Source organism: Ursus americanus, chromosome 10, assembly GCF_024610735.1.
Source record: "Ursus americanus isolate L20-20 chromosome 10, mUrsAme1.1.p, whole genome shotgun sequence".
NCBI classification, from domain to species: Eukaryota; Metazoa; Chordata; class Mammalia; order Carnivora; family Ursidae; genus Ursus; species Ursus americanus.
In genome coordinates this window covers 66987714-67005004 of record NC_142136.1, presented here as the reverse complement: position 1 = coordinate 67005004, position 17291 = coordinate 66987714, and the positions used below count along the sequence as shown (strand labels likewise).

The 17291-nt window shown below is 39.8% G+C and overlaps 2 protein-coding genes across 5 annotated transcripts in view; one reads left to right on the top strand and one right to left on the bottom strand.

The window, feature by feature from the left end:
• The window catches only part of BRCA2 (BRCA2 DNA repair associated), a 59487-nt gene extending 46533 nt beyond the window's left edge, over positions 1–12954 (top strand). Inside the window, exons 25-27 of the mRNA XM_045796995.2 lie at positions 8629–8873; positions 10416–10562; positions 11671–12954. Of these exons, the coding sequence (XP_045652951.2) occupies positions 8629–8873; positions 10416–10562; positions 11671–12309 (1031 nt within the window). The 3' untranslated portion in view covers positions 12310–12954. The remainder of the gene's footprint in view (positions 1–8628; positions 8874–10415; positions 10563–11670) is intronic.
• Positions 12955–14559: 1605 nt separating this feature from the next.
• The window catches only part of N4BP2L1 (NEDD4 binding protein 2 like 1), a 28488-nt gene continuing 25756 nt past the window's right edge, over positions 14560–17291 (bottom strand). For 2 of the 4 annotated variants that reach the window (XM_045796990.2, XM_087865215.1), the window contains exon 5: positions 14560–16243. In XM_045796990.2, the coding sequence (XP_045652946.2) occupies positions 15976–16243 (268 nt within the window). In that variant the 3' untranslated portion in view covers positions 14560–15975. Of the gene's footprint in view, positions 16244–17203; positions 17273–17291 lie in introns of all 4 variants that reach the window. The other 2 variants (XM_045796993.2, XM_045796994.2) reach the window with 2 other exon arrangements.

Below are 17291 nucleotides of genomic sequence, written 5' to 3'. Positions count from 1 at the left end.
AGGAAAGAACTTACATCCTATTCTGTGCTATTTAATTTTAAAGAAATTGCATTGGAATGATTACTAGACAAATAATTATAATCTCCCTCTGCAGTTTATTGAGCATTCAAGCCTCCACCTCCAGTTTCTCTGCAGGATCCCTCATGATCTGGACTAATGTCCCTTGTTCTAAAACCTGCTTTGTTTAGTGTGGCTCCTCCTACTTGTTTATGGTTAGTTCTTGTTTGTATGGTACATCTCTTCCCCACTCTTATTTTTAATCTCCCAACATCTTTATATTTAAATTGGGCTTTTGACAGCACGGTTGGATCTTGTTTTCTTATGCAGTCTGAGGGCCTGTCTTTTAGCTGGTTCGTTTAATCTGAGCAGCTTTAATGTGATGACCTGTATGGTTGGATTAAAATCTGCCACCTTGCTAGCTGGTTTCCCCTTGGCCCATTAGCTCCTTGTGTTGGCAGGCTGTTCTGTGATGTTTGTGCCATTTTATAGCAGCCATTGTCCAGACTCTCCCTTCAAGAACGCTTGAATAGCAGAAAATCTTAGAAGGATGGAAATCGTGTCTGCCTCCAACACAGAGGGCATGTTTGTTTCCCAACCAGGAAATCTGATCCCTTTTTCCATGAGTCTGGTTTTTATTTATTTATTTATTTTTATTTTTGTTGTTGCTGCTGTTGTTTAAATTCCACATGTAAGCAAGATTCTGATTGTATTTTGAAGGAGGCGGACAGTGTAGGTCGGGTAAAGAGAGGAGTCAAGGAGTCCATGCCAAGGTGTTTGCTTTGAGCACCTGGAAAAAGAATTGCCTTTTACTGAGAGGGGAAGGAAAACAGGTATGTGTTGAGGGTCGGGTGCTCAGTTTGGTCAGTTACATTTTAGGCACTTGGTCTAAACAGAGATTTCTACTTGACAGTTGGATATACAGGAGTCTGGGAGAATGGTCTGCGCTAAAGACAGAAATTGGGACGCCATCATCATGCAGGTGATGGTTAAAGCCGTGAGACTGGATGAGGTCACTGGATGTGGGAGTAGCGAGCAACTCTGGTCCTTTGAGGCAGGGAGATGTAAAGGAATCAGTAAACGAAACAGGAGGAGCCACTGGCAGGAGTACTTAGGAGAGTGAGCTGCACTGAAAGCCCAGAAGGAAGAAGAATCCCAGAGAGGTGAGAGTGATTCAGTCTCACATGGTATTTGATAGCTGAGGCAGTGAGGTGAGGGCCAGGAAGGGGCTGCTGGCTTCAGCACCAGAGAGGACTCTGGACGGAAGGAAAGGCAGGCACACAGCAAATGCGGGCATTTCAAGAAGATCGTGCTTTAGGCAAAGAAGGGAAATGGAGCACTCACAAGGAGGAGAATTGGGTTCAAGAGAATGTTTTTTCCAATGAAAAAACTAATAGCATAGTGATGAGATGGTGTACTGATGGGAAGGGTCCAGTAATGAGGGCGAATGTTTTTAGAGGGCAGGGAGCAGCAGCAGGCAAGGAGCAGGGAAGACGGCCACCCCAGCTTGACTGCCAGGAGCACAAGAGGTCTGCAGGGGCAGCTGTGGCATCCGAGGAGAGCCAGGTTTCAGTTACAGCAAGCCGGTAAAGACAGCAGTTACAGGAATGGTTGAGGATAGTGGAGATTTGTCCAGGGGAGGTGTTCCAAGAGACAGGGAGAAGTAGATGCTGTGAAAGGAGGCAGTGTGCAGAGCTTTCTGGAGACAACCCCACAGCAGGACCTGGGAGCCTGGCTGCTTGTGGAGACTGACCTGAGATCACTTCTCAGGGCCCCGGGCGGAGCAGATAGTGGTGAGGAGGTGAGGTGTGTGCAGAGGAAAAGGTGGTTCTTGACTTTCTGCCATATCCAAAATCATTGTCTTCCGCTCTTAGCATGATGGCTGAGTACTTGAGTTTCTTTCCACTATACATCGTGTATCCCTGGAAGATACTCTCTCTCTTCTACATCGTTTTCCCTAGTTGAGTGAGTCACCCTGTGTATTCATTTGCTGTGCTGCCATAACAAAGTACCACAAACCAGGGGGGCTTGAACAACCAAAATGTACTGTCTCACAGTTCTGGAGAGCAGAAGCCCAAAATCAGGGTGTTGGCCGAGTTGGCTCCTTCTGCGGCTGTGAGGGGACCCTGTTCAGTGCCTTGCTCCTAGCTTCTGACGGTTTGCCAGCATCTTCGCTCTCCCTTGGCTTAGAGGTGCATCACCCCGGTCTCCGTCTTCATCTTCATGGCGTTCTCCCCACGTACGTGTCTGTGTCCAAAGTTCCCCTTTTTATAAGGACTCTGGGTCGGACCCCCTGTCATGACTTCATCTTAACTTGATTACATCGGCTAAGACCTTCTTTCCAAATATTTAGGCCACATTCACAGGTACTGAGGGTTAGGACTTGAGCATCTTGGGGGGACACAGTTCAACCCATTAATACCTTGGTCACTTCTGTCAGTCAGTCCTAGTCACCTGCTTTCCCTGCAGCCATTTTCATTATTTCTGATCAGAAGCTAGAAAGAAGGCAAGGAGACACCGGCCATTTCCTTTCCTTTAGGTTTAAGGGTAATGAAATTCTCAAGTTTCATGTCATTTCACCAGTTTGGGGAAAGGAATTAGAAGCTGAGCCTTTCTGTGCCTTGCCTTATGCACAATTTTCTTTCTTTCCTTCATCACTAACTTTTGAATTATATATCAAGGTATCCCTCATTTGTGTTTTTGGTGAACATTTCTTTCTGTTTTTATTTAGTTTGATGTTAAATGTTAGAGGAAGAAAATCCTGGTATAGAAAGCTTGAAAGAGCCACCTTAAGCCTGAAGTACTAGTTATCTAACGCCCAAATCTGATCATGATGTCTCCTGGTTTAAAATCTTCAGTGGCTCCTACCCCTTAGAAAACGAAACCCACACTCCTTCATATGCCTGAAAAACTCTTCTGCTGCCCGCCTTAAACCACCACCCCACACACCTCAGCTAAACTCTTGCGACTTTGTGTGCCTGACCCACTACATATAACATTTAGCACTTCCTACCTTTAAATCTGTGCTCACTGCTTACAGTGCCCTTTATCCTCCCTTCCTGAAGAATCGTAGAAAGGTTGCCATGCCTTAGACCGCTTACATGCTCCCTCCCCCCTGCCCCCACCCCCAGCCAGACGCCTGTGCAGGAGTCCGAGCTTCCCTGCTCAGCTGCCGCGCGAGTCATGTGTTTGGCTGTTTCAGCATGCATCTCATGGCCCAGGGTCCTGTCCCCACATTCCTGAACCTCCTCCCCACCAATGATACTGTGATCTCTTCAAACACAGGGACTCTGTTTTAGTTTCTTTCTGTCCCCACTTCTAACAAAATGGGGCAGGGCTGGGTGGGGAAGCGGGTAATTGTTGAAAACTCAGGTCCATACAACTTCATAAAGTCCTCATAGTAACACTGTTCATTTGCGATTATCATCCCACTTTACAGATGGGGAGACTGGAGCTCAGAGAGGTTAAGTAACCTGCCCAAGGTCACAGTTATGTAAAGGATTGGAACCCATACTTCCAGGCTCTGATGTTTATGTGTTCTTTCTTATACTTCCCACTGACAAGACCAAACCAAACCCAACCATTTGAGAATTGGGCTTAAAGTAGGGACTTCTAGTATTCAGTCTGATTTGTTATTATATTACAAAAAAACTGGTATATAGTGAATTAATTAAATTCTTAAATTTAATTATAATAAATTTTAATAAATTATTAAATTAATTGAATTCGCTTCTTAGGTCATTTTCCCTGGGAAACATTCAGATTTCATGGAAAGTGCCCTCAGGAGCAGCACCTGAGGGAGCAGTGGCTGCCAGGCTGGGCAGAGGGGGAGCTGCAGTGCAGCTGCAGCAAAGGTCCGTGGGGATTCTGCAGCTGGCATGGCCCTCGGAGTCATGCCAGCCTGAGGCAAGGGGCCAGTCCCTGCATGCATGCTCCCTCCAGAGAGCGGCCTGGCCTGTCAGCTGAGGGCGAGCCTGGGAAGGAGCTCAGGTGGGACCTGTCAATAACCAGCGCCCCCTGAAAGCGCAGGCTGGAGGATGCCTGGGTCCTGAAGGTGGAGGGGCTCTGCGCCCACACCACAACATCTCTGTTGGGAAAATTTGTGAATGTAACTTTATACACTGCTATGTGCTTTATCCTTCCTGTGAAATTTTCTAAAAAGAATTTAAAAGGTACAGTGAATTCTTTGTAAGTTCAGAGCAGTCCCAGACTACAAACCTGCAAAATAATTTTCTTCTTATCCTTTTATTTTCATGATTTTTTTAGTGCCAACATTCTAAAAGTGTTACTTTAAAAAATTCTTCCAGTTGTTACCATTTGTACAATATGTATGGTAATTAGAGAAATAAGTTTCTGTTATTTTTCACCTATACAATTTGATTTAGCTATGAAACCTCTAGGAAAAAAATGAAGTGAGTCAATGATCCTGGAAGCTTATTTTTATATTTTGCATTTTCTAAATGTTTTTCACTAAACGTGTATTTTATAATTGGGGAAAAACACTGTTCGTTTATTTTTAGAGAGAGAGCAGGGGGGGAAAGGCAGAGAAGGAAAGAGAGAATCTTAAGCAGGCTCCATGCTCATCGTGGAGCCCAGTGCGGGACTTAGTCTCACAACATTGAGATCATGACCTGAGCTGAAATCAAGTCAGATGCTTAACCGACTGTGCCACCGTGGTGTCCTGAAAGACACATAGTTTAAAGAAGGGCATTTGATAGAAAAGCTGTAATCAAGTTTTGAATATAATTAGAGGCAAATTCCAAAATTAGAAAATTGAACATGCTGGGGAAATATAATTTCTCTAAAAGCAATATTTAATATTTAAGATTAAAATCCATTAAATAAATCTACTTATAAAATTGAAAGAAAAGGAATTACCATCATTTGCAATAGAATAAACAAATCATTATCCTAGAATGGAATCCACTCCTGTCATTTATAAAGGGAAATGTAATTCTTACAGTAACAGAGACAAGGAATTCTAAATAGTAGGATTGAATGGCTAGTGCCTTAGTTCTGTCCTGGGTTATTCAGTGGTCCCCCCCATTTTTGGCATTGAAATTATTTTACTTTTTATTTTGAATAATTTCAGACCTTCAGAAAAGTTGCAAAAATAATACAGACTTTCCAAATATCTCTCACCTAGCTTCCCCTGATGTCAGCATCCTGCACTACAGATGTAATTGAATTGGAAGTTTGTCATGCTATTTTCCTTTCTCTGTTCCAGGATCGCACTTTCATTCCATCATCATTTCTCCTTATTCTCCTCCAGCCTTTAATAATTCCTCAGTCTTCTCTTGTTTTTCATGATCTTGACTCTTTCTAATAGATTAATCAATTATTTTGTAGCATTTCCCTCAATTTGGGTTTGTCTGATGTTATGGCATGATTGGAATAAGCTTGTACAGGTTTGGCACAATTACCACAGAAACAGTGTTGAGCCTGTCCTCTCGTATCAAGGGGTTAATGAAGTTGATATTGCTTATTACTGGGAGTGGCTTGATCGTTTGGTTAAGGTGGTGTCTGCCATCTTAACCTTGGAGCAGATTCTTTGAGACTGTCCAAGTCTTATTTCACCTCAGACTTTCACCAAGTAATTTTAGCATCCATCAGCTGATTTTGTTTGCAACAGTTTTTATTATAGTATTTGCCTAATGAGTTCCTCTTTTCTTCTCCATTTATTGGAATTCATTGGAATTCCACTGTAAGGAAGAGCTGCCTCTTTTCCCCAAATTTACTTCCTTATTGATTTATATCAGAATGGACTAATGAATGTGTATTTTATTCTGTGGGTTAAAATTCAATACCTGCATTATTTTGTTGCTCCGATTGTTTCAGTTTTGGCCATTAGGAGTTTTTTCAGGTTGACTCCTGTAGTTTTTTGAGCACCTCTTTACTTTTTGGCATCATAAGATATTCCAGGTTCATGTTGTATGTTCCTTGCCCCAGTCAAATTGAATCAATTGCTTCTCCAAGGAACCCTGGATTTTTTTTTTTTTTAAGGAAATGGTGTTTACAGCCAAAATTTGCTTGCTAGACTATGTACTCATTACTACAGAGGTACCATTGCTTTTAGGCTCTTCCAGATAGAAAGAGCTAGGAAATGTGTTTGTGTTCCATTTTGGATTTCTTCCTGTTTGGTTGGGTTTATCTGTTTGTTTGTGGGATACGTGAAGGGAATGTGAAATATTGTGGTTCTAAGAGTCAGCTGCACAAAGACACTCCAAGAAGTGTCAGTGTCTCTCATCCCTTCTACCCCAGTGCTGTTCCTCCCCTTCTTTCTACCCACACCTTATCTCTAGTTTCTGGTTTATTCTTCCTGTGTTTGTTCTGTACAAGTGGAAAGATGCATGTATATATTTTCTTATAGCAACCTCTTACATGAAGGGTAACAAACTTTTAGTCTTTTTTTGGTGTGCTTTTCTTTTTTCGCTTAACAGTATCAGTTCATAGAGAGGTTTTTTCATTTTTTTTAATTCCTATGTATTCTGTTATTTCCAGTGCAATTGTAAATGGGATTTCTCAATTTCTTTTTCTGCTACTTCATTATTAGTTCATAGAAATGCAGTAGATCTCTGTGTATTAATTTTATATCCTGCAACTTGACTGAATTCATTTATCAGTTCTCATAGTTTTTTGGTGGAGTCTTTATGGTTTTCTATATAGTATCATGTCATCTGCAAATAGTGAAAGTTGTACTTCTTCCTGACCAATTTAGATGTATTTTCTCTCTCTCTCTCTCTTTTTTTTTTTTTAATTTTGATCTGATTACTGCAGCTAGGACTTCCAGTACTGTGTTGAATAAAAGTGGTGAAAGTGGGCATCCTTGTCTTGTTCCTGACCTTAGGGAAAAAGGTCTCAGTTTCTCACTAGTGAATATGATGTTAGCTATATGTTTTTCATATGTGGCCTTTATTATGTCGAGATATGTTCCCTCTAACCTTACTTTGTTGAGGATTTTATCATGAATGTATGTTGTACTTTGTCAGATCCTTTTTCGAGACGATCATGTGGTTTTTATCCTTTCTCTTATTGATGTGATGTATCACAGAGATTGATCTGTGAATACTGAAACACCCTTGCATCCCAGAATAAATCCCATTTGATTGTGGTGAATGATTTTTTTAATGTATTGTTGGATTCAGTTTCCTAATATTTTGCTGAGTATTTTTACATCTGTGTTCATCAGAGTAATGCTGTCATCATAGAATGAATTTGGAAGTTCTCCTTCCTCTTCTATTTTTTTGAGTAGTTTGAGAAGAAGAGGTAATTATTCCTATTTAAATGTTTGGTAGAACTCACCTGTGAAGCCATTTGGTCATAGACTTTTGTTTATTTTGTTTATTGGGAATTTTTTGATTACTGATTCACTTTCATTGCTGGTAATAAGTCTGTTCAAATTTTCTGTTTCTTCCTGATTCAGTTTTAGAAGGTTACATGTTTCAGGGGTGCCTGGGTGGCTCAGTCGGTTAAGCATCTGCATTCAGCTCAGGTCATGATCCCAGGGTCCTAGAATCGAGTCCCACATTGGGCTCCTTGCTCAGTGGGGAGCCTGCTTCTCCCTCTCCCTCTGCCCTTCCCCCTGCTCATGCTCAGGCTCTCTCTCTCTCTCTCTCCCTCTCTCAAAAAATAAAATCTTTTAAAAAAAATTGCATGTTTCCAAGAATTTATGCATTTCTTCTAGGTTGTCTAATTTGTTGGCATATAATTTTTCATAATGTTCTCTTATAATCCTTTGTATTTCTGTGGTGTCAGTTATTATTTCTCCTTTGTTTGTGATTTTGAGTCCTTTCTCTCTCTTTTTTTTTTTTAATGAGTCTGGTTTTAGTCTAGTTTATCAATTGTGTTTATCTTTTCAAAGCTCTAGCTTCTGGTTTCATTTTTTGTTTTTTTAAGTTTCATTTATTTCTGCCGTAATCTTTATAATTTCTTTCCTTCTACTGGCTTTGGGTTTTGTTTGTTCTTCTATTACCTTTAGGTGTAAGGTTAGATTGTTTATGAGGGATTTTTCTTGTTTCTTGAAGTAGGCCTGTATTGCTATAAACTTCCCTCTTTAGAATAGATTTTGCTTCATCCCAGAGATTTTAGACTGTTGTGTTTTCAGAGCATTTTCTCGTTCTTTCGTAGAGCTGCATAGTACAGCATTGTCTGAATGTGCCATACCTTGTCCTCCTGCTCTCCTGTAACACAGGCAGCTTTAAGTCGTTCAGAATTACCTACCAACAGTGTTTCAGTGATTAAGCTCGTACACAGTATTTTCATAATCTTGTTCAGTACATCTTCAGAATAGAGTACTAGAAGTGGCGTTGCTGGGTGGAAAGGTAAGCGTGCATCACTTTGCTAGGTTCTACCAGTTTTTTTCTCCAGAGGATTGCACAAATTTGGATTCCCACCAGCGGTGTATACCTGCTTCCCCATGGCCTCAGTAATGGAATATGTTGTCATATTGGCACTAAAATTTTAGCACGATAAGCAACAGGTTATTTTGGAAATTCTGAGCTTTCTCTAAATTAGGTTATTTTGATCTGTTTTTCCATTAGCATAACAATACAAATGGGCATATTAGAAGTTCCTTGCATTTTTAAAATTTATCTAACATATATAATGAAGTGGGGTGTTTTGTTTCTTTAGGTCTTGCTCCTTTGGTCTATTTGTCAGATGAATGCCATAATTTATTGGCAATAAAGTTTTGGACCGATCTTAATGAGGACATTATTAAACCTTACACATTAATTGCTGCAAGCAACCTCCAGTGGCGACCAGAAGCCAAATCAGGAATTCCTACTTTATTTGCCGGAGATTTTTCCAGGTTTTCTGCCAGTCCAAAGGAGGGCCATTTTCAAGAGAGATTCCTCAAAATGAAAAATACCATTGAGGTAAAATGACTTTGTGCATTACCATGCATTTTGGTGTTTTCCTACTTTGATGGTCAAATATTAAGGAAATGGTGGCTTCTATGAAAAATGGATGGTTGAGTTACGATGTAAGGTGAGGTTTCATCCTGTATAAATTGCTCACGAGCCTGAGGGGCTGGGAGGACGACAGCTGGGAGATGATGATTTGGAGGGGACTGAGTGAGGGGAAATTGTGAGGAGGACCTTCAGAGCTACAGTTCATGGGAGTAACAAGAATTATAGGAGCTACCCAGGGTTCGGAGCTGCTGGTAGTGTAGTTAGTTACTAGCACACAGATTCCAAATTTACATTTTCAACTTCATATCTAGTATTTTATAGTTTATCTCTGTCTTTGATTTGAAATACTCCTAAATAGAGAACACTGAAATTATTTTCCCTGGATAATGTATGCATTTTATGCTTAAATCTATATATACAGCAAGTAATAATATTAGCTAAAGTTTAGAGTGCTTACTGTGTGTCAGGCTTTGTTCCAAGCCTGTTGGATTTGATTCTATCACCAATCCTATGAGGTAGGGAGCTTTTTCCCATTTTATTGATGAAAAAGAGGTTAAGTCGCACAGCCAAGTTGTTAGAAGCAGGATTCATACTTAAGCCATCTGAATGATGGCTTAAGTATGTTGCAGTGTTGCCTTCCAATAAAATTTTGGATTTTATAAATTGCTAACTGGTAAAGAATCTTCAAAATAAGCCTCTTTGTTTAATATTTGAAATGTGTGTTATTCAAAATATATATAAATAAAATTATGTTTTAAAAGCATTAGAGTAGCCAGCTATGTGAAGGAATATTTTACCTAAAGACTCAATACACATAGAGAATATTAACACCCTGACTTATCTGGTTTCTAAATTGGAGGGCGGCCTGGGGGTTGTCTTCATTGCTCGGCTCCCATACGGAGTACATCCAGGTTTTCTCTGACTGTGCAAGGGCGGCTCAGAGACAACTGGCTGTCATTTACATAGCATTGTTAAGTTTTACAAAATATTCTCATGAATTAGGTTAAATCCTATAAAATTGCTGGTATTTGACCAATGGTAACTTCTGAAACAACAGTTTTATGTGGTTTAACCTGCACATTTTTTCAGCTAATTCTTGGAACAGACACGAGGTGATTCTCCCATCTTACTACTAACCTAAGGCATACTCTGTAGATGGTAGATGTTTTACAGCCAACAGGTAGGAAGAGTTGGAGCTTGAGACTGTCTTCCAGCTCCGAATCCAGTATCATGTGAAACCTTGCTTATGAAACTGGATGATTTGGAAAGATCTCTCCCATCTCTTTCCTTACCTGACATACACAGACTCCCTCTCTCCCTCCAACAACTGTGTTGGCTTTGCATTTTTACACTGGCAGACTGACCATTGCTATCAAATTTGGGGTGTGTCATTCTTTTTCTTCTGGTCTGAACCTTTTATTTCTGGTTTTCAAAGTAACATTTTCTGAAAACATGAATATGTGCAATTTCATTTTACAAAACAGCTTTTCCCATTTATTTTCTTAGAATATTGGTATGTTTTGCAATGATGCAGAAAACAAACTTATGCATATACTTAATGTAAATGATCCCAAGTTGTCCACCCCGACTAAAGACTATGCTTCAGAGCTACACGCTGCTCAAACAGTCCTTGGCATGGGAAATAAATTTCTGGTAAGTTAATGTAAATTTAAGGAATTTTATAAATATTATAAATGAAGGCAATAATATATTTTGGCGTTTACCTACTAAACTTGGTAAAATGTAAACTTACCTAGAAAGTATGGTTAATTGTTATCTGGCTCCTGTAAGTATAGGTTATCTGGAAATTCTACCTTGTTTATCAAAGCCAGAATGTAACATTCTTTAGGGACACATTTTACAAGCAGGTGCTTTCATATTTAGCATTGCAGTTACATGTGATGGAAAATACTTCGCTTGTGTCCTTTTGCTTGGAGGACTATTCTGTTCACTAGGGTTGTTTCTAAGCTCAGTTTGATTTAACTCTAAATCACAGTACATGCAAATCAAGCCATAAGGTCTATAATACTGGCTGATGACTAATTCTTAAGTAGCTAACAGTTGCTAGGTATATCCATATTAACTCACTTAATCTTCACAATGATCCATGGGATGGAAATTATTTCCATATTACAGATGAGAAAACTATGGCCTAGAGAGGTTGAACAATTGCCTAAAATCACAAAATAGAAAAGTATACCTACTAGAACCCAGTCTGTGCTCTTAAAATGGTTTAAAAATGTTTATCTTTGTTTAAACTCTTAATAAAAAAGAAAAGATTAGGGCATGAGTTATGTCCCCCTACCTCCTTTTTTGTCTTTCAGTACAGTCTTCATTCTCCTTTCTTTTAATGTCATTTTTATGTTCTTTTATGCAAAACCATTTCCTTCTGGAATGAGCACAATCATATAAATCATCTGACCTATGAGTCATGAGGGGAGTGAGAATGTGTGTGGTATTTCTGTGCTTAAATATTTCTAATGAGGGGCACAGGGGTGGCTCAGTCGGTTAAGTGTCCAACTCTGGTTTCAGCTCAGGTCACGATCTCATGGTTGGGACTGAGCCCTGTGTCGGGCTCCACACTCAGTGGGGAGTCTGCTTGAGATTCTCTGTCTCCCTTTCCCTCTGCCCCTCCCCCTGCTCGCTCTCTCTCTCTCTAAAATAAATAAATCTTTGAAAAAAATTCTAATGAAAGGCTAATTTGATGATGTTTTATATATTAGTGCATAATTATCTAGGCTGCTTTTTGTCTTTTTATTAGATGTCTTCTCCCAGTAGTGAGATGAATCACCAGAGTCCTTTATCACTTTGTAAGCTGGAAGAGAAGTCTGTTCCCACACCTGGATCAGCCCAAATGACTTCAAAGTCTTATTGTAAAGGGGAGAAAGAGATGGATGACCCAAAAAACTGCAAGAAGAGAAAAGCCTTGGATTTTTTGAGTAGACTGCCTTTACCTCCACCTGTCAGTCCCATCTGTACATTTGTTTCTCCAGCTGCACAGAAGGCATTTCAGCCCCCACGGACTTGCGGCACCAGACATGGAACACCTATAAAGAAGAAAGAGTTGAATTCTCCTCAGATGACTCCACTTAAATTTCATGACCTTTCCCTTTTGGAAAGTGATTCAATAGCGGACGAGGAACTCGCATTGATAAACACTCAAGCCCTTTTGTCAGGTTCAGCAGGAGAAAATCAACTTATGTCTCTCAGTGACTCTGCTAGGACTGCTCCCGAGAGCTCAAAAGATTATGTCAGGCCGAAAGGGCATTCTCCTGCATCCGGGCTCTCGGGATGGAGGAGCCCCCAAGCCCGCACCGAAGAGCAGGAGACTGACGGGCGCGATGCAAGTACAGCGAAAAGGACATCTATGAGACCGCAAAGGCGACAAAAACAAAAATGACAATGAATCAGCGACTGACTCAGCCTTTCCAATTTGTAGAAAATACAGCTTCAGCCGGCAGGATTTGCATCAGGTACGGCAGGATTTGCCCAAAGAGAAAAAAAGGACACAGTCCCAATTCTCCCTGTGTGCTTGTCTGTCTCAGGAATGGCCCTGGCCTGTCTCTGTAATGATATACTTTTATTTCAGTTATATGTCTGGAAATCGACTATATATTTATTAACTAATCAAGAAAAAAATCTTTAAATCTTTATGACTAGATTCGATCACTGGATTTGATCAGGTATATTTTACAAAGTAAACATACCTTTTGATTTAAATTGTGTCCTTAGTTCAATGAAACTGGGTTTCTAAGTACAGTTATTTTGACTCCTGTAACTCCTTTTAGTTTAGTTCCTATTTTAGGTGGTTTTCTTTTGTTTTGTTTTTCGGAGGTAAACCCCTATGAACTACTTTTCCTTAAGAAACAACAGTGGTGTTTTCTTTAGACCAATTCTTCAACCTTAAGTCAGCATAGCTGCAAGAAAAACAGAATCTTCAGTGTAATTCCTTTTTATGATTCCAGTGTGATCGCTGAATTATTTTAATTAAAAATTCAAATGCTTTAAATCAGATTTCATAGTGTTCATGTTTTTTTTAACAAAATGATCATCTGCAACTTAGGAGAAAATCTTTCCTTCAAACTGGCAGTGATTCTACCTACTGTATTTGTAGCCCTATCACAGGACTCAGCAAGTACTTCCTTCAAACCTCGTTTTCTCTAACTGCCAAGGCAGGCAGTAATAGTTCACTATGAGAGGACTTTCTTATCTGTTACCTTCCTGTGCTTAATAGAGAAAAGAGAACGCAGTTCTACTAGGAGCTAATAGCATGGAGAAGCTCTTCAATCACGTTTTTTAATTGGTCTTAAATTTATATAAAATATGTTTTCAAATATAAACACATTTCAAACCCAAGAATAAATCTTTTAAGAAGCAGGTTTTTTTTTCTTTCATAACTGTGATCCGTGATTTTTCTCTCCTCTAGAAATTATTAACATAATAGTCCATTCTGCAGTTTTTTAACTCAGGTGTACTGCCAGTCTTATTAATATGTAATTTAAATTTTGTTCATAAAACAATTTGATCCTCACACCCCAATCATTTCCCAAGTGATCCACTCTAGAACAGGAAATAAAACTTGAATCTCAGGTAAACAAAAGGAATTATAAGAATTTTGTCTTTTTTTTCATTCCTAGAAAACCTGAATTGCTAGTACCTCCCCCATTCTGCATTACCATTTAGATCATAGAGAGATCTCATGCACACACTCCTTTTTTATATGTTGTAAATGATATAGCAAAGCTATATAAGCAGACTATGAGGCCTAAGTATCTGTGGATATTCAGAAGGGGGGATGAAGCATGAGAGACTGGACTCTGAGAAACAAACTGAGCACTTCAGAGGGGAGGGTGGTGGGGGAATGGGATAGGCCGATGATGGGTAGTAAGGAGGGCACGTATTGCATGGTGCACTGGGTGTTATACGCAACTAATGAATCACTGAACTTTACATCAAAAAAAAAAGTATATGTGGCTATTATCCCCTAAGAAGTGACAATGATTACAAAGTCAAGAATGTACACTGTATGATAAGGGATAAAAGGTAAAAGCAACTTGAGTTATTCAACAATCACTTAACGAGAGCCTATCTTGTACATAAAGCCCTATGCCAGCTATGCGAACAATGCAAATGTTAGTCATACAAAACACTACAGGCTAAAGTTGAGTGTTCAAAAATTATATATGAATCAGCAAACTTGGGAATTGAGAGAAAAAAATAGATCACTTCTAGCTGGGATAAAGCTGGCAGCATTTAATCAATTCTTTTTATGTTTCCAAACCAAGTATTTCAGGAGTCATATAAGAAAAAGAGATAGGGAAACTACTCTTCTGAGCTCTTTAAAAGCTGTGGATCTAAACCTGGGGCCACTTCATAGTGGTTACATAGTGGTAAGATTTCAATAGGGTCGGTATTGTAATGTTAACGTTAATAGTCTTTCTAATGTGCACAGATCAAATAATTTAAGCATGTAGAATGCAAGGTTGCTTTGGTCTTTATGTCTCCGATTTATTAAAGGAGACTGGTAAATAAGTTTATGATCTAGAAAAATTGGTTCTTAATATGGTAGAATTCTATGGGATTTAGGTAACTAACTTTTTTATATCGTTGAACCAAAAAGAGTTTAGATTCAATGACAAATCCATAGAAAGCAACACCATATATAATTTTTAATTACCATAAAAGCACCATTATATAGGACACTTAAAATCATATTTCACAGAACGTTAGAAAGCTGTTGGCCAACAAGAAATAAAGCATACATCCTACATGGTCTTACCTATCATGGCCTCACACCACATTAATCTGATTCTAACCTGCTGAGATTGAATTTGGAATCATGAATTCAGTATTGGTATAAGAGGGACATTCCAGAGTTGTGGTAGAACTTTATTGACTTAATGCCACATAAAACACCACGACTGGTCATCTTTCAACGGGCATGGCTTTGACATACCCCTGTATGATTTCTGTCTTGGGATGTTTAATTCCTCGCACTCCCAAACATCTGGGCAGCCAACTGATCGCACGCATGTCTATTTATAGGCATAATTTTTAAAACTGCTTAACTCTTCCTCTTAAAAAATGGTGTTTTATAAAGTCAGGCTTCTTTTATTTACACTATTAGCACAACAGCCAAAAGTTAATCAGGTTTAATCTTATTCAATAAAGTGGTAATTTAAAACCAAGGTGTGACTTTAAATAATGACACTGATTTCCCTCACTAGCTTGTATAGCAGTTAAGAAGGATTTGACAGGAGCTCCTGGGTGGTTCAGTCGGTTGGGCACCCATCTCTTGATTTCAGGTCGGGTCATATCTCAAGGTCGTGAGATTGAGCCCCGCAGCGGGCTCCACACTGAGCAAGGAGCATGCTTAGGATTCTCTCTCCCACTCCCTCTCCCCCTCCCCCGTTCACTCTCTCTTGCTGTCTCTCAAAAAAATTTTAAAAAGAAGGATCCAACATTTTTAACAACGACACATCACTAAAATAAAGGAGTAATTTCCCAAAGCGTCTACTTCGAAGGACAATATTCCCTTAGCTGTATGCTTTCTAGCATGTGCATTTTAAAGGAAAATCGGTGTCATCGTTGACAGCCACACATCTCACATTTTGGGATACACAGATTATCAAAGTAGCAATGGCACTAACATGTTTCCTGCCTCCCTCTTCTCCCCCACCTTTCCAACTTTCCTGATGGAGATGAATTTCCTGGAAAAAGAGATTACTTCAGAGAAAGTGGCACTGAAGCTTCTCTATATCGACTTAGGTGATGCCTCTGTGCTTGGGCACGTTCTCGGGTTTCAGTTTCCAAGTCCCGGTTTCCCTAGGGAAAGGGACTTTGTTTAATTCAATCTGCAGAATTCCCAGCAGCACACCATGCACATAGGAGCACTTTAACAAATGCTTGGTGAAGATAAAGTATAACGACTTCTGCTCAAAAACTTTCAGGTCCAACTATTTACACTGGAATTAGAGCTCTGACGGAAACCGAACCAAGAATAAATACCAAAATTTGCAGTAAAAACTGATTTAGGAAAATTTCGAATGCCTGTAAGATAGGCCTCCTAATATCCATGGTGACAACCGCCTCTTCTGTTAAAGGAGCCCTCGTTTGTGAAGCCGCCAGGAGCCCTCCGGTTGGGAAACTCCACGTAGGGATGCCAGTATCGGGCGCCGTTGGAAGGGGACGCGTTACTCCTGTCATTCCTGTCCTGGTTTCTGTTCATTCTGCTTGGCTTCTCTGCGTGAAGCACGCTGTGAAAGGTAACATCATGTTCGTACCGCTCCTTCATTCGGTGGATTTTTTCTCTGGGGACTCCATGAATGTTTCTTCTGCGTGGGAACAAATGCAAACATTTACTTAAGGCAGCATATCAAAAGGAGTTACTTGTATTTAACAGAGATGCACTCCCTCCTCTCAGGATTGAACTCTCACAGAAGCATAAGGTCTCCTTAAGGAGCTCATCTTTCAGGCTCCACGGCCGTTTTGCACGCCGCCCTGAGGCTGGCAAAGAGCAAGAGCTTCACAAATGGCTTTGTTTCTGGAAATCTCAATTCTGTGCCTCACGACATAAAAGAACACGGTGAGATCTTTTATTATATGTTTGCCTGTTAATCATGCATATCTCTATAATCCATTCATGTCAGTCCATCCTAGATACTTACAGATGCTAAGTAAAATAATCTTAAATGCAAGCGGGCATGAGAGCTCACTGGGGATATAGCTCGAGATGCGATTACCAGAGATTCCCACTACGAACCGGGCTCACGAACTAGGATTTCTACAACCCCCTCAAGCAAGCCTGATGGGGGTGCGCCACAGACCCACTTTGGAAACGCTATCTGCTTGTAACCGTAGAATGAACTGGTCATATTCCTGAAAAGTAAATTCTGATCTCACTGGTTACTTTAAATCACTGGCATTATCTAATAACACAGATAGTGAATATTAGAACTCATGCACTCAGTCAACAAGTTAGTGTCGCTTGGACATGTATTGCTTTATAAATCAGAAGCAGCATCTAGACCATAAATGAACCACAGACTGGTCAACATCTAAAGATCTTTATTCAGCCTAAACGCAGAAACACCACTGACATATGCAATCCCATGCAGAGAAAAGTGCTTTCAAACGCTCATTAATGAGGAAGCATTTCAGCAGAAAGTTAAATGTGTCCTTTAAAAGGACCAAGTCCAAGCCAAGGTTTAGCATTTAGCATTATATTAGAAAACTGACCCAAAACTAAAGTCTTCACATTAATAATTCCAAAGTTATCAATTTCCAAGAATTACCATTTCTGGCCTGAAAACTACCATGTCCATTTCCAGCCTGAAAAGATTCTTTTGTTCGGTCTGAAATACCTGAAAATAGCAGGATACA